General features: G+C 36.3%; 1 protein-coding gene across 4 annotated transcripts in view; it reads right to left on the reverse strand.

Annotated features, from left to right (window-relative positions):
- TLL1 (tolloid like 1) overlaps positions 1-23052 on the reverse strand; it is a 136194-nt gene that overhangs the window by 9978 nt on the left and 103164 nt on the right. For all 4 annotated transcript variants that reach the window (XM_009565159.2, XM_054066009.1, XM_054066010.1 and 1 more), the window contains 7 exons: positions 22749-22894; positions 17412-17607; positions 15858-15983; positions 12811-12971; positions 9446-9626; positions 3051-3176; positions 1562-1689 (listed from right to left, as the gene is read on the reverse strand). In XM_009565159.2, the coding sequence (XP_009563454.1) occupies positions 1562-1689; positions 3051-3176; positions 9446-9626; positions 12811-12971; positions 15858-15983; positions 17412-17607; positions 22749-22894 (1064 nt within the window). The remainder of the gene's footprint in view (positions 1-1561; positions 1690-3050; positions 3177-9445; positions 9627-12810; positions 12972-15857; positions 15984-17411; positions 17608-22748; positions 22895-23052) is intronic.

Raw genomic sequence — 23052 nt, forward strand, 5'->3', positions numbered from 1 at the left:
TCTCAAAAAATGAAGCAGAGCTTCACAATTCATTCACTTTGGCTAAGTAAACTGTGAGGAGTAAACTTAACTATGGTGTTAAGGTCTGTGAAAAAAATACCTATAGTGGAAGAGTAGAATTAATATTATTAACATTATTGATATGGCATCTTGCCGTACTAGACAGACTTTAAATATATACACAGAGAATGTATTAGATTGACCCTACTAGCCTGCACAGAAAAGTGGATTTCATAATCTAAATCATGGAGATATTTTTGAAAATTCTGTCTAGCAAAATTCATTCTATTTTTTTCCAATTTCATTGTCAAAAGCCAATTAAAAAATTTTTCTTTTAAAAATAGACTATATGATATTTGCCTGAAGAAATCTGACTGGTGAAATTTTGCCTGCTAAGGTTGAAAGTACCAAAAAACCTTTTACAATAACATGCTCATGCCCATGCCTATGCCCAGCTGGCTTCGATTTATTCAGCCAGAATGAAGGCAACTCGCTCAGAAGCGGCAGCAGGAAGGCTGCCTGTTTCAAAACCCTGTTTTTCACCCTTTGAACGGGTCGAACACGCACACCACTCATTTTCTGCAAAGCCCGCATTACGCAGAATAATTTAATGGTTTTACTTCTGGTGAACAGAGATCAACACATGATTCACATCAGCACCAGTAACTGGGATTATGGTTTTGGCTAAGGTCAGCAGTTATAAGACTATAATATTCCTTCCATCCCTGCATCAATCTTGGCTAATGCTTCTACATCTCTGAAGCAGACACATCTCTATTCTTAAGTTTATTCAATCCAAAACATTTGTTAAATCAATTTATCAGATTTTAAAATATGTAAGGCCAGCTTTCGTTGTGGCTGTCCCCTGAGTATTCTGGCTGAAGGATCATTGGGGCTGAGCTCAAACCAGAAAAGACGCCACACAGATCCATGACTTCAGCTTCATACAGCCTACATAACTTCAGTAGATCTGCAAAGCTCCCTAAGCTCTGCTAGCCTGTCTTCAGCCACCAGCACCATCTCCAGCCAGCATGACACAAAGGTCACTTAACTCTACTTAGGCCATTTTTCTACTTACATGAAAATTTGGAGACACTTAAATGAGAAGTCCAGATTTTTGTTTTTATATCTTCTTTTCCTCCACAAAAAGTACAGAACAGAAATGCAAAGGTGTGTGGTGAGGACTCTTCATAACCTCTAATTCTGCTTATTCTATATATTTGAATTTGTTTAAATAGCCTCTGCACTATTTGTCAAAACTTTGTGCGAATTTTATGAATTGCAACAATGATAAAATCGGACAGGAGGTAAGTACTCCTCCTATCCTCTGCTGTTTAGAGTATTTACAATCACCACAAACTTCAAAAAATTCACAGCTATAGGATATTGAGTAGTCCTGGTTGGACAGGAATGGGCAAGAGTCAGCAGGTTTTTAAAACAGTTTAACTCTGGGCTGCAAAATGACATTAAAGTTTAGTAACAGTTTCACATCACTGAGTAGTCATTTGAGAAGAAGGTTTATTGGAAGAAAGAGAAAAAGGAAGAGTAGGCAGAAACTCACCAATTTGACCCTCTGCCCAGGGGTAGCACTGATTTCCCACGTGCACTCCTTTCTGCTGGGATACTTGTCGGGCCAGTTGGGACTCGTGATAATGCCATTAGGACTGTGGATCTTCTGCTCACACTCAGCTGTTCCAACAGGGATAGCATCAGTTAGTCTGAAGTAGCCAGAAAAGTACTCTTTTCTACAGGGGACCCACTGGATGGAAAGGATCTTTAGGAATACAGCAAAGCATGCTCTTCAGTGCGCTCAATCAAGCTCTTCCCCTTTGGCAAACACTTTATGGCAATTAACCCAGCATGCTTTTTTATTGATTGTTATGAAACATACACTCCTGTTAAAATGGAGGGCTTTTTAAAAAAAAAAAAATACGATAAAGTCATCTGTATAAGTATTAAAATCTAATCAAATACTTTGCCATTACCCCCACTCTGCATACAAATAAGTATGAAAATACATATGAAAAATGTTGCTACTCCAAATAATATTTCTTGAACAATTTATTTTTCTCTTCCTACTTGTTTTCATACTGCAGCTACATAGCAATCATTTTGATCTCTAAACCACAGTTTCTATGGACACATACAAAACTAGAGGACAGCTAAGACTAAACTGTGAGTATATACCAAGAACAGCTTAGTCATTCACATCATAACTGAATCACTAGAAGTGTATCTCCATGAATAAATACAAAGCCCAAAACTTAAAGAAGGCAAGAAAGAAACTAGTTTAATTTTCTGTTCAGTTTTTTTAACAATCTCATATTGCTTCAGAAATATCAGAGAATTGTTCAACAAGAATCTTTCAGAACAGGCAAGTATCATTCCAACACATTGAAGTGACTCACAAAGCACATCTTTACTCACAAATTAAATCCATACTAGAATACTGGGAGAAATTACAGTAGCTGACATGATATTGTACAACCAAGGTTCACTTGCAAACAACCTAAATTCTACTTAAGCCCCAAAGCCTTACTGTTTTCTTGGAGTCAGCCACACCTTGAGACAGCAAAGAAGAAGAAAGATGCATAGGGACTTGACTGGAACTTAGATTGCCTGAATGTCCCTTAAAATAAACCCAGAAAGGGCAAACACATTTTCAATCAAACTGCAAGGAAACCAACTTCTACTTCTGGGAGCAAATAACACCTTTACCAGGTTTCTTTCCGGAAACTCTATCCCTGTGTTTAATACAGCATTAGATAAATACTCTATTACAGCTTTAAATATTCTACATTTCACAGCACTATTAAAAGTAGCCCTCCATGCCAATGATCCAAACTGCATTCCTGTGGACCTCAAACTCAGCCACACACAAATGCTGGGGATGGAGAAGACAGGAAATATGGGGTGGGAGGGGTGTCTAAGCCCAAATGCCTAAGCCCCTATCGCCGAGATCTTTTTCTTTCCTTTCTATTCTTCAGAAAAAGAGCTGCAGAGAGCTTTCTGCAATACACCTGTAAAATCAGCCATCCAAACACACTTACCTTCTTTGCAGTCATGTTTGTTTTCATGTAGCACAAATCCATTTCGGCATTGGCAAACGTAGCTTCCTACCGTGTTGATGCACTCATGCTGGCAGCCACCATTGTCCTTCGAACATTCATCCTTGTCTAAGAAATACACAACAATGTCACAACTAGCAGCAGTCCTCATTACCAAAAAGAAAAAGGTTTAGCATAGTGTTTAAGTCCAGAAAAGGTTAAGCTAAGGTACAGTCACTCTTCTTTGTATGGAAGTTTCATGATACTCATTGCTGTGCACCATGGCACAAATATTCTGTCTCATCTTTCTAGGAAATGAGGTGTAGTTCCTAGGGTAGAGGAACACTAGTAAAACAAACAAGCTAAACCAAAGGAGATAAGACAGTCACCAGCGTTTACTCTTTCAAGTGGTCTAGCTGGTAAAGTTTCACAAATATTTCATACAAAGCTGTATTTCAGTAAGCAACAGGCATGTAATTTATGGGAAACATAAAGTATTCCAACTTTATGCTAATTCCACCATCTAACGGTGTTATGTTGAAAGGAACTCATAGGCCAAACAAGGTTTCAAGCTCTGCATATTAAACTTGTAAGAAAGGAAGGATTTAACACATATTTCCTTAATACATTGATTTTCTTTTATCCCAGCAAAGTGACAGCGTGCTTTAATTTAAATAAATTTGGATATTACAGAATATCACAAGAAGAAAAACATTTCACTGAAAAACATACAAAAGAAACCAGCATTATTTATTTCAAGGAGATCTACAATATAGCATGCAGCTCTGTTTATTAACATGTAATCTTTTGAAAGAGCTTTTAGTGTGTTAGAAGTAAAGCAGAGAATAGGGGAGGAAATATGACCCGCATTAAACAGCTACAAATTCATTGCATGGAAAAAAGCCAAACTAGATTAACAGGCTGTCATTCTAGCAAAAGGCTTCAGCTGCCACCCTTCTATGTCATTCAGCTGTTGTTATTTTATGCAAGTCTGGTCCACTTAAGAGAGGCAGACTACTCCTGACATATTTATATATACACACATAAATGTACGTATTTATTCAAATGTATCATAGAATCATAGAATTGCTTAGTTGGAAAAGACCTTTGAGATGACATCAAGTTCAACCGTACCTGTCCACCACTAAACCCTATCTGTGAGCATCTCAACTACCAGTCTTTTAAATATCTCCAGGGATGACTCCTTAACCACTTCCCTGGGTAGCCTGTTCCAGTGCCTGTATAGAGACCTGCGTGTGTGTATAGACACACATGTAAATCCCGAGATATGAAAATACACACACACACACCCATATGTGTATTAAAAGAATATATCTTACAAACTGTGTCATTTCAACATGCAAAAGAGAGGAGGAAAAAGAGGAGAAAAACTCCGGTCATCCTAGAGGTCCAATTGTTGCAGGGCTGGAATGCACAACATGCATCCCTTCAGTCTCATGTACCTTGGAAAACAGCAGTGACCATTATCTCCAAACAAGGTAACGTGTCGTGTATCAGACTTCAGCAGGCACCATAAGAATTTCTACAGAGTACAAGCTACTTATAGTTTAAGTCTTTTTGTTGTCTTATGTAATTTTTCCTGACTTTACTGATGTTCATATTACAACGAAGGAAGTCTGCATTACATACACACATTAGCTTTATCTGCCAAAACGTATGCAACATTTGACCTGTTTACTTGCATTATTATCCATAAAAAACAGCTTCTACTTATAACACATAACAATAATGTACATTTATTAAAAAATTCTTCAGGTCAAACCCAAACATCCACTGCATTTTGTCCTGTAAATCTCAAGTCTCACATCTGTTTGCACTGAAAGTTTGGAAGCTGGTAGTTTCCAGAATCATACGTCCAAATGCCTACACTAGTTGTCATTTTGATGATAAAAGAAGTATAAAAGCTCCACAATTCACTGTTTATGCACCTTGCAATGCAAATCTCAAACTGAGGCAGTAATTCTATTTAATTTCAAACAGAAGTTTTAATCTTTCAGCTTTGCAAAAGCAAGCAATATCATAAATTAATTCCAAGTTGCAAGCGAAGAACAGTAACAAGCAAAGGAGAAACTAGATATAAGACGAAAAAAACTCCTGAGCATAAGTTTGTAGTTTTCTACCATAATAACAAAATAAATGGAAGGCAAGCTCAAAATGCATTGAAGTTAGGCATTCAAGTACAGAGTAGGCAAACAAATGCTAAATAAAAGCCCTGTCCATTTTCATCTTCCAAACTGTGTGAAAATACTGAAGTATTTTAATATTAAATAAGCTTGTAATCTGTAAAATACTATCTTCAGAAATGAGTACATAAGCAAACAGTCCCATGTTGGATGTCCTCAGAGATAAAACAATGGACAGAAGGTAGGAAGGAGATACTTTAGGGCATATTTTAAGATAATAATTACTTCTATGTGGTTAATCAAGGATGCAACTGTTGAACGAGCCTTCCTCACACTTCATAATTTGCAACAGACTTTCTGTCAAACTGATTGCCCAGTTTCAAAATTCATGGAAAAACAATTAGTCTTTATTAGTTATAGGAACAAATGTTTTGCCATGTAAAAACAAAGCCATTTGTTATGCTGACAGATGGAAATGAGTCTTCCCATTTTGAATGGATGCTTTCTTTCTTTTCTCATAGCAGTACTCAGAACAGGAAAGATCCATTCTCAACAAAATGTTAGATTGAATCATTCAGAGGACAAATGGTCGTACCTCTGAGACCCTCAGAGGCCACCAGTCTGTCAATAATACGTACTCGGCCTGAAGGGACCTGTACCAAGTCCTTGCAAGATTCAAAAACAAAAATTTTCTCTTTGCAGGCAGCTTTCTTGTCTGTGAAAAAAAAAATGCACCAGGATGGCACCAGAGATGAGTTTGTGCTCCAAAATAAATTTGCTCAAGGGTAGACACATTCTAGCTTTCTCTTTTTAACTGCTTAATAAATCATCACCCAAGAAAAAATGTCCCAACAACCCTTGTTTCTATACTACATCAAACATCATGTACATTCTGATTAATCATGCAAAGAATCATATGGTAAAGAGCAGCTTTGAGACGTATTACCACTGAGTGTCACCACACAAAGACTGATTTAAAGAAATTATTACACTACCTTCTTGGAAACATCACAGAAAAAAAAATGTCTATTATTGCTATGTTTTTCCCTCCCTAGAGTAAATTCCTGGAGTTAATTTATACTGCCCTAGGCGAATCAGCCCAGCAGACTGCAATAGGTATTCTGACAAGAGCAGAAGACAGAGAGAAAGGAAGAGGAAAGAGTAGGGAGAAAGAACAAAACCCTAATTACTGAAAGCTTTTAGTTTTGAAGTCTAATATCCAATTGTAAAGACTTTTAATAAAAGGTTTCAAAAAGTTAACATAACACGACTTCCTAGTTTCTTCTCTTTATCCAAGAGATTATAAATACACAAGATTGTCTGTGGACATTAGCTATATCCCTGCAATGGCTCCCAACTGAGCTTCCTTCAGAACTGTCCAATCAAGTGCAAACTTTGCGGAACGTTGAAAAAAAAAGTTTTTCTCACTTTCCAGTAGCACCTGTCTGGCTGTTAACACCATTTTACAGCCAAAAATGTAATTACATGTTGTCTTACATCAACATAAATACCTTCCTAATGCAGGTCATCTGTTGCCCTATGTCACTGTTTGCTTTCACAGTTTATCACAGTGGGTTCCAACCACCCAAAAACTGGTTTCTGTCTTCTGAGCTGGAGCTGGGCCATGCTTTGTCAACTGTAGGTGTGGCTGCAGAATTCACCACCATAAGGGTTGTTAAAAAAAAAAAAAAAAAAAAAAAAGAAGCTATGTGGGCATGCTTTGTAGAACATATTACAGTTCCCAGTCTTCAAACCAATCTGACTTATCCACCTGTCTCTCTTGCTGAGCACTGCATATGCCCTTTACTGGTGAACAGACTGCAAGATGCAGTGCTTCACTCATTACTGATTTTTTTCATGATAGATGTCTTTACATTTAAATGCTTGCAAATATTTCTATTGTGATTTAACTAATAAAATTGTTAAATGCCTTCCAGCAAGTATCTTGGACACCAGAACTAAGTATTTCTCCACAGACATCATTCTAAAAGCAGTGTATTCTGAAGACAAGTAAACAAATTCGCAAAAAAAGAATTTCATAGGCTGAACAGTGACCAGTTATCAACTCCCAAAAGTAAAATACTTGAAGTCTTAAGTTTGTTCTTCATTGACAGCTCAAGAGCATAGTATGCCCATGTTCTGGAAATTCACGAGTGAGAAAGCTACAGTGTTTTATGACAGCATTGAAAAGTTGTGTCTGATAAATATTCAGAGATGACAACCTCTTTTTCAGATACTTTAAGTTCAGAAGTTTAATTCAAGCATTACAAAATTTCTGGTTTGATCAGAAAATGTTCTCAAAATGGGAAAACCAGATAATGTAGAATAGAATCTGCTAGAAATAACAAAAACTGGAAGAGAACTTAGAAAGTATAAAAATAAAATACGAAGTATCTGAACTCATATGAAATGAAGGAACAGATTATGGCAGAAAAGCCTTACAAAGCATTCAGTAAATTTATATACTTATAGACTCAAAGACTACTTGTATTCCCTTCTTTGAAGGGAATTCGATGAATACTATGTTCAGGACACATAACATATTTCTATTCATTAAAAAAACAATCTTAGTTTGGACTTATTCCTGGCTAATGAATTTATTCTAGTGATCACTGGTGTAATTTAAAACTTATATTTTTTAAATTACCGTGAAAAAAACTGTTTTCGCCTTGGGGGGAAGGGAAGAACATTTCATTTAGAACTGAAAAAGACGGGGAAATGGTTCTGAAGGATTTCAACCTGATGCTTTGAGCTCCATGATTTATAGTCTAGTCTTTCCCTAACAGATAACATTGGCCTGATTTCTTACTAGGATCAAATCATATCAATAGACCATTTAAGTAACAATCACTAAATTAAATAAATAAATAGATCCGTGAAAATGAACTAGCGCTTTAAAGAAAGCAAAGATTTAACAGACTATAAGCGTTCAGCATGTCCCCAAAACACTACTTCTGAACTACAGAGCTTACACAAATTACAAACCTGTCATTGCCAATCTTATCTGGCATAGCCGTATGCATCCTGACAATACGTAACAGACTTAATCTGCAGACCATTTTTAGAACTGGAACATGTAAATACTTATTCTTGTACAAACATGAAATGACTAGTTGCGTAAGTGCTTCTAGAAGGAAGCTCTATTGTGAACATATACTCATTGCTACAAATAATGACTAAACTTTAAAAGCTTCTTGATAATGTAAAATATAAATTTTAAAATATTATTTTTTTTTAAGAAAGGTAAAAAGTGCTACTATATGTAAAGACGGATCTGAAAGACTACAACCAGAAAAATGCGTTTACTAGAAAAAATAGTGAGGATTCAGACTTTCAACTGCTATCAAAAAACTTGGGTCAGAATTCAAATCCCAAATGCTTCTGCATGACTTGCAGTTTGGGAGGTTTGCAGACAAGACTCTTTTGTTGTGTTTTTTTACACAAGATAACATACCTATGCAAACATACCTATGTTTGCATAAACACACAAGAAAAATACTAAGCAAAATTCCCCTACTAACACCAGGTGGTATCCTGTCACAGTCACATTTCAATAGTTGAGTCTCAATAGGTAATCGTAGAATATACTGTTATGCAAATATTTCTTCACAGATTCAGCTTCACTCACATCTAACTTTATTCAACAGCAGGTGTCTTCAGATCATATGAACTTACACTCAAAACTAAAAAGACACATTTTTGCTATAGCAAGGTTTTAAACTTTGTTCTGCAAAACAGTAAGGAGTGCAAAGTTTGGCAAGAGAGCATCCATAATGTTAAATAAATGTTGCAGCACAATGTGGTAATTTCATAACTAATGCATTATATTAATGGACTTGAGTGAAAAAAACCAAAACTGAACAATGGATGTAACTCATTTCACATTACAACTGGTATTTGAAAAAATAAAACAGCAACAAAACCTGAGATAAAAGAAATCCAATCAAAATTTAAAAACAGTAAATTTGCTTTTTTCCTCTGTATCTCAAAGTTCACTTGCCTCTGCTGTTGTTTCAATATGGATAAATATACGCATTCCATATATTTTCTGCTATATACAGACATTATGATTCACAACAGTACTTTTAAGACAGGAGAGTGGCTTACGCTTATATAAATAAAACAAAGTCAAAACTACCAGGAAAACTAGAAGGGAAAAGGCCATTCACTTTTACACTAAAATACAGTATTCACTCCACCTAGTCAGTATGTGCTCAGAGGCGCTCACAGTTACACGAGAGTGATTTTCTATACCTGAGAAGAAATGTGCCTTGAAGCCTTTTTTCGACACAGTGTTGTCAGATCTGAACTCAATTCGCATGTTGTTGTACTGAGAGGTGATAACTTCAGGCACTTCTGTACCGCAGAATTTACCGTGCAGTTTAGAATCAGAAGAAAGGCCACTACGAATCTCCACGTAATCATATTTGCAAACCTGAGAAAAGAAAGGAAATATTTTGGTTAACCAAAAGAAAATTATGAAGTTGTTTACAAAGCCAAGAACTCTGATAGATGTATAATACTTAATAACATGAAAATTCTCTCTTTTTCACTTTTTCCAGACCCTGAAATCATTTGTAAATGCCCACATTCACTGAGGTTGTGTAAGAAAATTTTAAAGTCAGTAAGGCATAGCTACACTATCACATTCAAACTACCTATCAATACATATTCAAACCTGTATTTTGATAGATACAAATCTTTGTTCCGTATCTAAATTTCAAGATGCTAAGTAACTTTTCCATTTAATCTAAAAAGTAAAAATTTCAGCTACATTAGACCAAAATCTAAAATATTCACCCTAGAAATTATAGCTCTTTGCACACATACCCAGAACCTAAAAACTTCCTGCTGATTGCATCTCATGGACTTAAAAAAATACTAACTTTGCCTTAGACACTTACAAGACAGGTTTTTACCATACTTTTTTTAAGACTTTTTTTTTTAATGTAAATCTGTACTATTAAAACTATACATTTTTCTTTAACAGCAGCATAACTATAATTTGGAGGGCTGATGCACGTCATTTTCATTAGAAGTTTAAAACCAAAATTAAGTAAAAAAAAAAGTAATAAAAAAGCCTTATACAAGGCCTGCTACTCATGGTAATACTTTCAATCCATAATCCTGGTCAATTTAAAGCCCTCCACCCAAAAACTTTTAAGCTTCTTAGGCTCAGCTATCAATCATTTAATCAAAATGTCTCAGTTGTCTGCAATTAATAGCTTAAGAGAAAACAATGGCCAGGAGGATTCATATACAGCTTAGATCTTACATTAAATCCAAGTTGTTTTGATAATTCATATTTTGTAGTCAAAAAGACATGTCAGGGCATCTGAAGGAAAACTATAGTAAAGGAGGTTTTGGCCTTTTTTGCTCTCTTCCTATGAAATATTACATTATTGTCAACAGTGTTGATTTTTTTTAATATATTACATCATGGACCTAGATTAAATTTTCATTGTTACTGGAAAAATTTTCATATGTAGCAAAGCTAGGAAGCTAGTAATTAAGTTGAAACTACAATATAAATAACAACATTTTATAAAACTTGAATTATTCCACATGCTGATTCATATTAATTGTCAGATAAATTCATGGTAATGCATGTGATTTTCAAAGATAGCTTACAATGTTAATAAATCCCAGCACTTTTAGCAAGACAACAATGGTGAGTTTTTATGGTTTTATAGCTTTAGATAAAAAATGAAACAATTTCAGATAGGTCTAACTTCCTTCACACTACAGAATATTTTAAAAAATTATAAGCTATATTTGAAACTAAAATCATAATATGTAAATGTAAAATATTGAAATTGTAATATTGGAAAAAACATTAAAATCTGGCCTAAATGGAACTTCTATTAAAAAAAAAAGACAAATTAGAATATACGTAGTATGTCTGCACTCAGACAACATATTAAAGTGTTCCAGATATACATTTCCTCTGATTTTCAGAGGTACTGTTCTTAATGCTACTATCTAACAGCCCAAAGCTGAGATTTAGTAGCACAGGAGTTCAAACCAAAGTTCTAAATGTTGGAAACCTTAGGTATGTATTTTTGATTTTGGAGAGGGACTATTCATAAAGGTTTGTGGGGATAGGATGAGGGGGAACAGCTATAAACTGGAGAGGGGCAGATTTAGACAAGACATAAGGAAGAATTTCTTCACCATGGGAGTGGCGAGGCACTGGCACAGGTTGCCCAGGGAAGCTGTGGCTGCCCCATCCCTGGAGGTGTTCAAGGCCAGGCTGGATGGGGCCTTGGGCAGCCTGATCTAGTGGGACGTGTCCCTGCCCATGGCAGGGGGGTTGGAACTAGATGATATTTAAGGTCCCTTCCAACCCAAACTATTCTATGATTCTGTGATTCATATCTGCTTAAGTGATGTGTCCTGTTATGAACTTAGAAAATCGATTTAACTTTATTATAATTAGACGTCTTCCCTGCAAATCTGACTTAAGTACCAAGAAAGTGTAGGAAGGATATTTTATGATTGGTTCAAATTGTAATTAAATTTTAAATCTTTGGGATTCGCAAGTTTTTATTACACCTTTTGCAGTTCTTGTAACAATGATAACAGGACATGAGTGTAACATACAAATCATTAAAACCTGGAATTTCATGGATTTTAGAACCCAGCCCAAATATTGAAAGAAAAAAAAAAAAGTAATAAAAATTTCACATTGCCGCCTCTGCAAATAAACTGAGATATTTTGGAGAAACCACAGCTAGGTTGTACCGTAGTTATAAATTGAACTCCAGCTTTTGCTGCTTCAGATCTCATGCCCAAAACATGGCCCTGTCCATGTATCAAATATGTTGCTACAAATTTGTTTAATCAGAAACAATATCCTGGGATTTGGATTCTTAACACCATGTGAAGGATACCCAGATAAACTCCGTGGCTACAGCGCTTTATGGCTACATCATGGCAGGACAATTCAATGGAGTTAGAGAGCAGTGCTTAGGAAGCCAAACAGACACTGAAAAGTTTATGCGGAAACCCATATTTTACTGATTTGCATCTAAAACCCACAGCGACCTCTACCAATTTTTTTTTAAACCTATAGGGAGTAGCTCTCACCACGTGCTGGGGCTGCCTAGCTCAAACACTGTTGTTGTTCTGTTGTATATTATTTCTGGTATTGCTCCTTTTAAGATTTTCCCACCATGAGATACTTGTAAATGATTTAAATGCTCCTTTGCTCCATCACAAACCAGAGCTTATGTGTATTCTTTGTAGTCATAGTCTATAAAGATGATTTGGTTTCTCCGTATTTTCTTCTCTTGAATTCTTTCCAATATGTCTCAGTCATTTGCTCTGTTTTACTTTGTTGATAAAAAAAAAGTCAGCTGAGACTCAGCAGAGAACATTTCTTTTAAATTTCTTGTAATATATATACAATTAGATGATATGTAAAAGAGAGCTATTCATTCTAAGTTTATTTTGAAATAGTCCAGAAACAGTCCCAAAATGAAAACAGGAACATCTATGGTTATTATCAGCATCTGAACAGTTAACAAAGGTTTTACAAGACAATATCTATTTTTTAATGCTTCTGAAACTGTTTGATGTGTGACAGATTGTGCAGCTCTTTGTTCACAGTTACTTACTTCATTCCCTTCTAACTCAAAAAACTCAAACTTCATTGAAATTCGGTATTGCGTTGGGGCAACCACCTGCCACACACAGTTTTTGTTTGGAGGATACTCTTTGGGCCACCCTGGTGTGGTTATAGTCCCATTTAGCTTTGTCAGGAGTCCTCCGCAAGCAGCTGTAAAATTAAAAGGGAGAGCATCGTTTCTTGACTGCAACAGTGTTTTACTATAAACAGAAGTACACTGAGAAGATTCAGTTCCCTCATTACTTATACTGCTTGTAATGCCCAGACAGACTAATCAGAATCTTGTTTTATCATGCTTGGTGCAAACAAAGAGAAAGAGACAGCCTCTATCTTGAACAGCTTGCAGGTTTGTGGACAGAGATAAGTTTCAGGACTACACAAAGCGTTATCATATTCATTCTTTTCCCTTCCCTCCAGAGACTCTGGTTATTCTCTCACTGCCTTTCCCATACCCATTCTCTGACCTCACCGCCCTCCCTAGGACCTTGACAGACGGACTACTTAAGATGCGCTTCACATTTCCCCAGCTTCTCTTCTTGATTATTGATCCAGAATCAGCCCTACCTGCCTCAGTTCGTACAGCTGTATATGCCTCCCATAACCTATTAGATAGGGTCACTTCTTTGTGACAGCCATCACCTATTCTTCAGTCACAATTACTTTTGCTGAAGTATGGATGTTCAAGTCATAGAGAAAACACCTATTCAGCATATATTCAGAAATAATGGTCACAGCCACATAACAGAACAATACAGCACTATGTGAATGGAGTTCAGATAACGAAGTATAAACACATTAATATTTTCCATCTGTGGAAAAAAAAATCTTTAAGAAAAAAATGCAAAGTAACAGGATTTGCAAGGAACCTTAATCACACTCTGCTCCACTGATACCACTCTAGAACAGTGACAGCACTGGAAATCATCTACAAATCTTTCTAATGAGTTGGTGGGGGGAAGCTTCACCTTCTTCCACCTGTTCTGTGCTAATGCTGAATACTTTAAAAACTGTCTAGTTGATGGTCTCACACACTGCATCCACTTATCTACCACACCTGGGAGAACTCTCCAGTTCCGTGTCAGGACACACTTGGCCAAACCAGATATATCCCAGTCTTCCTCCTAGCACCTGGCTTTCCATGCAGAGGATTTCTTGGTATACACATAAACATAATTTGATACCTTAGTGTGTCAAAAAAAAAAAAAAAATGGGCACAAGTTTAGGGACCACACTCGGATGACACAAGTGATACCCTCAGATCCTGAGATGATCCAGTCTGGGTCATGGTGACAAATTATTGGTAGTTTTCAGTTTCTGGTTTTCAACATCTCTCCATTGTTCCTTGAGGCAATGATGGGAAACATGGAAATACTGACCCCTCCTCCTCCTCTTAAAACCTTCTAATATGCTGCCAGCAGGAGATGTGTGGATTAGAGCAGCACAAAGCAATTTTCTATGCATGTCAACACAGCAGTGAAGCACTGGACAGTTTCTGAGTTCGAGGCTTCTACTCTGACATCACATGTGCTAGGTCACCACTCAAATTCCGAAACTATTACTAGGGTGTAATGCTGATTGTGACTACAGAGTGATTTTAATTCAGCAGTCCCAAGCAGTATCTACACATAGAGAGTGTGACCTTGTGTGGAACAAATACATGCGTTTACAGTTTTAGCGATAGCACAGGGATTTTATTCCACACTGCACTACTTTGAACAACTTCTATGTTTTGCCAGAGCTGGTTTTCTGTTTGATTTCCAGGGAAGTATTCTTTCTCTACTTTTCAGAGTTTTCTGAAAGATTGATAATCTTCCCTGATATTCTGACTCAGATCAGGAAGCAGACTAAACCAAATTCCTTACATAAATTCGGGTTGATTATCAAAGGCCTAGAGATCAAACCTCTCTTTGTGGCCCCAATTAACCTTACTTTTTGCATACTGCCTAATAAACAGACTTCTTAATACAACAGGGTTTTTGAAATATATTGTTTTTCAAATGTATTCACTATTAAATTTTGGGAGGGGGGGACAACCAAAAAACCAGCTGGCTTGACCAGAGTTGCAGGCTAACATGCCTGCAGTCTAGGACTATCACCACTTCACATCCACAAAACAAACAAGCAAAAGACCCAACCCTACAGAAACAAAAGAAACTAAGAAAAACAACCCAAACTGTGAAAAAACATGAAATTGGCTAAAAAGAGAGATACCACTGAACGACATCTGAAGAAAACCTTAACACTGAGCACTCCCGTTTTCAAAGTCTCTTCACTACTGAAACAAACACATTAATTGAAATAAGAATAATTTTTGCTATCTCTGAATTTATCGGTGTTTATGAATAAAAATCAAACAATAATTGGTGTGTAATAATCAAGAGCTTCTACTTCTTTCCTTTAATATAAAATACATATACAAGGCAAGCACTCATCTCAGTCCAATCCTACATTTACAGAGCTCTATTTATCAGGTTTTTATTTCTTGATTATTTGATGATTATTTGAACATGCTTTGCTTCCCCGAAATACAGAATTAGTTTTCAGCAAGAAAAGTCCATAATTAAACTAGGAGTAGGGAGGATTTCTTTGAGCTTTGAGCTAGAATAAAGGATCCTACTCTTCAAACCAGCCACCTTCCCAGGCAGAGGTGGTCAGAGGAATTGTTAAATACTCCATTTCTGAGACACTGGCACATTGCTCCATTGATAATTGTCTCCATATGCATGGTGGGAGGATTTGCTTTAGTGAGTATTAGCAATGTAGTAAGTGGTTTGGAAAGGTCCTGCTTTGCATCGTTCTGATCAACTAACAGCAAAACCCATAGAGCTAAATTAGTGACAGACATCAGATGAAGATGACTGTGGTGGCCAGATATTACTCTGGCACCACTACTTAAAAGGGAGCACTAGTTTTCCAGGCTGGGTTCCACAGATCTCTCATTGCTAGGACAGAACATATGAAAGGTGCAGCATTTCATTCAAGTGATGGTACTCTCTGAGCTTTGAGAGCCCATAAACACACAGCAACGCACTGTACCTTCACAACTCTTTTTGTCAGGACCAAGTTCATAGCCAGGATCACAGGCACACTGGTAACTGCCCAGCGTATTTACACAGCGCTGCTCACAGCCACCATTGTCAGGTTTGGCGCATTCATCTTCCTCTGCCAAGACAAAGAAGAATGCAAAAACATGTTAAATAATTACCTTCCTCAGCTGTAATTGCTGGATCAATATTAACCCAAAAAACTGTATGTGTGCCATTATAAGGTGAACTACGTAACACATTGTGGTTGCTGACTAGAGCATTTTCAAATGCTACGGGGACCTGCAATGGAGAAAATAAAAAATTGTCCTTTGTGGAGATTGGGTGGGTTTTTTTACAATAATACCGACAGCTGCAGATCTAATTTATAAGCACTTTGTGGGCAGCATGCAATAATTCAGGCAGCTGTAATCTAAAGGTTGTATAAAGTATTGAAAGAAAGATTGAAAATCCACAGCAGGGTCACATGAAGGGCACTTTATCTCCCACAGAATCAATTTGTGCATTATCCTCAAATTCATACTCAAAAACAGATTAACAGAATCCTCAAATCCCAGGTTTTCATTCTACTGATATTAAAGCCAACAAGATGCATCACGGATGGGGGAGGGAAAGGAATAATGTGTTATCTCTACTAGCTCTGAAGTATACCCATGAGATTCATTGTGAAAATATTTCTCAGATGTTGAAATATCGTTTCCTTACAAGTAATTTCTTCAGAATAAAACCAAGCTCCCAGCCACATGTCTACAGGCTTCAAGGTTATAATTTTCTATAGTGAAAATTAAAAGTTAGGGTGAGAAAGGCCCCAGCTTGTAGCTCTTCAAAAGTACAAAAAGGTTCTCGTGGAGGCATGACCTGAATTTCAGGTGCCACCATGGCCACACTACTGCTAGTAGCTTCCACTGTGCCATAGGCAGCACAGGGTAGGAATTATGCACTTCCCATGCGCCAGCTGCTGCAGGTATAGTTGCAATTGTATAATGCCCACACCAAACCCGAAACTGGAGGAAGACTGTGAGGCCACTAGTTACTGTATAATTTCTTAGTTGTTGGGGGTTTTTTAACTTGCTCACAGAAAGTAATAAAGTGATAATGCTGTCTAACGCAGCAATGGGATCAGAATAAACAGACGATTTTGACAAAACAAATAAAAAGTAACAGAAAAGATGGTTATCTCTATCATGATTATAATGTTTAACTTTATATTTGATAAAACAATATGTCCAAAATCCCCATTTTTTACAAGATATGTTTTAAAGATGTTTCAAAACTAAGCTCATTATTTGAGCCCAAACTGAGTAGAAAGTTGCACTGAACATATTCTTTCATTCTTTAAATATCTCTTACGAGGAGGTAGAAATACCTTAACTGTTTGATCTAATAAAACTGCATGCTCAGGTAAAAAAATATGCTGAAGACAGTACAGAATTGATTTCAGAAAAAATAAATTGAAAAATATTTCTTATACCCTATCATATTTTTTTCTAGTACAAAAACAAGTGGTAAGGTACTCACGGTTCTCAAAATATGCTTTAATATTTACCTTTAAAAAAGTTAGCTGCAAATCCTGCTTTGTTAACGGTTCCATCAGAAACAAACTTCATCCACAGGGTATTAGAGGTAGATCTAATGTCTTCTGGCTTGTCATACCCACAAAAGTGACCAATTAAAGGACTGTTTTCATTTGTTCCATCTCGAATTTCCAGGTAGTCATACGCACAGTTATCATGTCTTTCAATCTGTAAAAAAATATTTTTTAAGTGACCTGCTTGAACTTCACCAAAACCATCAAATATCAGTCAGCTAATAAACAGAACAGAACTTTTTCAAAGTTGAGGTTGGGGTTCTTTGTTTAGGGTTGAAACACTAGGAAGATGAGGAAAAGAAAAAGCATCACTGGACTTTTTTAAGCTATACTTGTTTCCTACAAGAAATAATTTTGAGATTGTTATGCAGGACACAACAGTCTAACTGGAAAAGAGTAACTAAAAGCAACATGCTCACGTCTAAGCTTCCCAATGTTCCATCAAATTCCTACTCTAAGTTCAAAGTTCTCTTTTCTCATATATACTCAAATATACAGGATTTTTGGTTCAACAACTAACAAGATCAGAAATATTAATTGGTTTTGAAATATTAAAAAGCTCAATTTTGATTCATATGCATAAGATTTTAGACATTATAAGTTTGTTCTATTTAAGGTGATGAACAATATTTTATTTTCTCCATCTATCTACAACACCGTGCAAAATTTTGTATTTGTCACTCTCCACCAACGTTGCAAGGGTAACTGTAAATAACTGCAGCGCATTAAGAGTTTGGGGTATCTGTAGAATTAGATCCAAACACACTTTTAAGGTTATTGGCTCTTCAAAACAGATGACAAAAGTTAACATTATTTTTCTGCAGCTGATGTGCCTGTTTCCTGTTGCATGATCCCCTATTTCAGGTGTCTTCTTTTGACTTTCTGGGTCAATGAGTGAATCTTTGCCATATTGATGGAGAAACCTACTCAAACCAGAACAACTGAAAACGTACCTCTCATTTAAACATTCTGACAGATGACATCCAAACACAGACTAGTATGTGAGTGGACATGTGCACTTCTACTCGGGCAGCAAGTCTTGTGCTCTTAACGTGATAAAATTTGCAGTCAGTCAGCATGGGAATTGCACCGAAGAAGAAAGCAGCAGCAGCCCTATTATGATCTTATCTGGAGATTAGGTAATCTGTGATACCTGTCTTTCTTGAGTATCTTTCCCAACAGAATTAAAAACCCTCTTGATCTGGGTCATTTTACTGCAGGATTACTTCACATTACTGAAGTAATATAGCATCTTAGCTATAAAAGAATTAACTAAATCCAAGCATTCAAAAAATAAATCCTCTAAGAAAACTATTGTTCAGCTAAGTGGCTGAATCGTGAGGTGGAGGGGGAAGAAGGTGGGGAGAGGGACACAGATGACCACCACAGTCAGGGAGAAAGGGCTGGAGAAGCCACAAATTTTATTCAGCAGATCCAAATTCTGTTTAAATGGCAAATCAATAGAACCAAACTAAAAAATCCACATCTTACCTCCAGACAGAGTTTTTTTGTGCATGTAAGCCACACAACTAGCACAGTGGCTGCTGGTACTTTGTGCTAATTGTGCATTAAGACCAACACCTAGTTCAGCAACCATCATTGACTAAGGAGCTTTCATTTAGCACATGAGGATTTCTGCTTCTCTTATGTAAGAGGGAAAATTGGGAACAGAGGTTGTTTGATTTTATTTCATCAACACACAGCACTTACATACAAAATTTGCTTGTTTTCTTTCTAAGTTTCCAATTCTTGAAGCATTTGTATACATAATTTTCTCCCACTCACTTCTCTGGCATAATCCATATTGCCACTTACTCTTGATTTCTTAGTTATTTGCTCAGGAATTGCTTTGGGTCAGAGTTTGGGAAATGGGTAAGAAAAGTCAAGAAGATCTGGGATGCAATCATCCCTTGCTGACTTCAGTGGCAATTGTATGTTTGCAACTAATGAGGTCAGGTGTTTCTACCTGAGCACTGATACGTTGTTGACACTATAACATCAATTTCAAGTTTTCACTAATCTAAATTATAAATTTTAAACACATGGCATCATATGTCAATTTGAAACAGTCTGCTTTCTACTGCACTCCAAAGCAAAAAGAAGTCTAAAGCCCACTTTTAAAAATAAAGAAATTGTGTATTTTCCCTTCACGCGTCTGTGGTCATCTCACTACTCAAAACTTAATTAGCATCTGTCTTTTTCCAAATTTCCATGTTTTCCTTGTTCTATGGGGCAATATTGAAAATCTGATTTTTCACAGGTCAAGTGCAGCTCTGAGTTACGCATTGCCTTTGAGATGAATTGTTAGTTTCATTTCAGAGAATCATTCTACTTTTGGCAGAGGACAACAGCTAAAAATACATTTTGTATAACAGTATGTTGCTAAACTTCCTAAGACTATAAAAATCAAGCCATTTAAAGTTCTATTGATTTTCAATAAAATAATCCAAAAGGGGGCCATTCTATCACATTCATTTATTTTTAGGGTAATACTACTGCAAGTGATGCCATTATTATTATCAATATTATTATATTAAGGAATTAAATCGTTACACCTATATATAAACTAACAGATAAGTATTGTGGTTTTGAGAAATGATGACTGGCGTTAAGGCACTCAGTAACCAATGAAAAGGAACTAGTATAAAAGTGCTTTTCTTATCTGTACTTCAGGTTTTAAGATGTCATGGTACTGTCATCTGGGAACACTGCTCTACAACCTGCAAAAGTCTCTTATTCTTCCTACTACAAGGGCAGAAAAGTTAGTGGAAGGACTCCGAGTGAGTTTAGCTTTAATTGGACTGATCCTGAAAACCTTATTTACTGGAGCATTAGGATCTCACAAGATTGATATCACAATGTGGATGAGAAGAAATACACAAAATGTTAGCAAATGCAAAATAGTTTAAACAAACAGGTTTTACCGAAACATGCACTGCTTACAGGAGACTGAAAGATATCATCAGCTCCCGAAGGCCTTGAAGGAAATCCAGAGTTTGAATGGCATTAGAGAACAAAGTCAAGAAAATGCCAGAAAAAAATCCTAAGACAGGATACTTTGTACTAAAATATATCTGGTTAAAAAAATCCAGACTACCTTTGTTTTGTAAAAACAGAAAAAAAAAACCATACTAAAAAAAAAAGAGAGACGATAAGAGATTTGAAAAGCAAATTCGGAGCAATCATATTTTAGGAGTAGTCTTCCTATTACTTTTTGTCATTATTAATGTACTTGTTGACAGAGTTAAATTCCAGTACAGGTAAACATATCTTACTCAGGTTATAGACTTTAGTCATAGAAGTGGGATATATGCCCAGTGGAATCAGAAGATGAGATAAATTTTATTCCCCGACTTAAGTAAAAATAATTTAAATGAACACTATCTGCACAAATATTAACAGGGCCACGTAAATGAGCAAGATTAACATGGCTGAGCTCTACAAACTCTACAAAGATTGCCTTAGCTGGTGAGACTGTGTAACAACAAAAGTTCTCTGAAAAAAACAATACAAGGATCACTAATTTTCAAAGAACAATATAATGAAGGTGACTATAACAATGAAGCAAAAATGGCATTATCAGTCCCAACATCTCTGCTGTCATCAAGATGCTGCCTATCAGGCAGTCAAACAAGAAAGGGTAATCCCACAGTCAGTGGAAAATGCATTGCCCACAGTTGGCAAAAACACAATGACTCATTGACAGAGTTTGAAATTTTCAGCTTCCCTAGTGCTTTCATCTTAGAGGGAAAGTTATTTATATAGTTATTTTTTCTAGCATTACATATGGATAATAAGTATTCCTCTTACTTAACTGTACCTTTCAAAGGACAGAGAAGTAATTTTCTCACAAACATGCTGCAACAACTCTTTGGCCTGACATTTACTTTTTTTGATCTCAGCTGGCACAAAGAACTGTGATTTTTAGACAACTTTTTGTTTTACTGGGCAGTGCATCCAAGATTCAGTCCACAGACAGACTGAGTACCAAAAAGCAGTGCGCCTACATTCAGGCACTTGAACCTGAAATGGAAATCAGACTCAATGGTGAACATCTGGGCAGGGCACTTCAGAGCAATTTCCAAAGTAACTCTCACTTTCAGCCCTGTGGACAACCCAGTGAGAAATGCCATGAAGACAGATATAAAAGCAGTCTGGCGTCTTTCCAGGGCACCTCATTTGGTGTTCAAGGACATTTTGCCACCTTAGAATCAAGCTCAAACTCTCCCTGGAAATGTATGTGGTTTCCAAGTGCCTACTATTGGAAATTAACTTTTTTTTTTTTTTCTTTCAAAACACATCTAGCAGAAGTACTGACTTGAGACTACCACTCAATTATTAACTCAATTAACTGGAGGCTGATCTTGTCTGCACTAGACTTGACATTAATTCAGGATATGGAAAAGGAAAATAAAGTAGAATCTTGAAATTATTAAAGTTTCTATTATTTATATTCATAATTTCTGATAAAGTCCCACACCCTTGCTATCTCATGCTCAGACCTTTCATCAGTCATAGCAAAAATGTGTCACAACCCTGTAAGACTAAAGTTACAGGTTGGGAATTATATCTATATTTACAATACCTGTGTATTACATCTATGTGCACCACAAAGCCAAAAAGTTTAGGTTTTAAAAAGGTGGGTTTTGTGTCATGACGGCTGAAGCACATTCAAATAAAACAAGGGAACTGAAAGCAAGTTACTAAATTTAGCCACAAACCAAGCCAATGTGTCGCGTATGCATAAAAAGGATGTATGAAATATTATTTTTCATTGTTATACAATAGTTCACCACTGTTTAGCAATGTTATACACAGAAATGTACACTAAAGACACACAAGTATGACTCACCATGGCTTTTTTCTTCCCTCTCTAAATATAGGTTTGTAAACTGAATTTAAGTGGATTTTTTTTTCCTTTCTTCTCCAAACAGAAGCCAAAAAACACAGTGGTTTCTTTCCAGACAGACATTCCTTTTTAACAATAAGATTTAGCAAAGATAAAAAATCCTGATTATTTAACAGAATATTAAAGCAGCCTTGCTGAACTGCATTATGTGTTTGCTACTCTTGTCAGTACTTTAAACAAATTCAAATAGCGTAGAAAACCTGAAAAACCTTTAATTGTGAAAATTTCTGCAGAAAGGGAGGATTCATGGAGCGCAGAATTGGATTATGAAGTTTGTTTTTCATAGCAAATTCTCAAATTCATTCAGAGGTTTAATAAGGATTCCCTTAAATGTCGCTGTCATTTATTCACTAGATGCTTTCCTGAGATCAGTTAAAAGACTTTACCTCAAATGCTTGAAAGGTTAATCCTACGTTGTAGTTTTCTGATACTGTTATTTTCCACACACATTCCTTCATTGGTCTGTAGTCATCGGGATAATTGGGAGACTGGATCTGGCCTTCATTTTTGTGGATTTCACCTCCACAGATAGCTGATGAAAGCATACAATCCTTATTGTCAATAATGACATTTTCTGTTCCCCATGTAGAAACAGACATTTTATGCTCCCCTTTTTACAACCGATAAGATTATTCTGGTGAAGACTTAAAAAGTATACTGAGGACAAATTATTGAAACCGCAATCCATTT

This window comes from Cuculus canorus, chromosome 4, assembly GCF_017976375.1.
Source record: "Cuculus canorus isolate bCucCan1 chromosome 4, bCucCan1.pri, whole genome shotgun sequence".
NCBI classification, from domain to species: domain Eukaryota; kingdom Metazoa; phylum Chordata; class Aves; order Cuculiformes; family Cuculidae; genus Cuculus; species Cuculus canorus.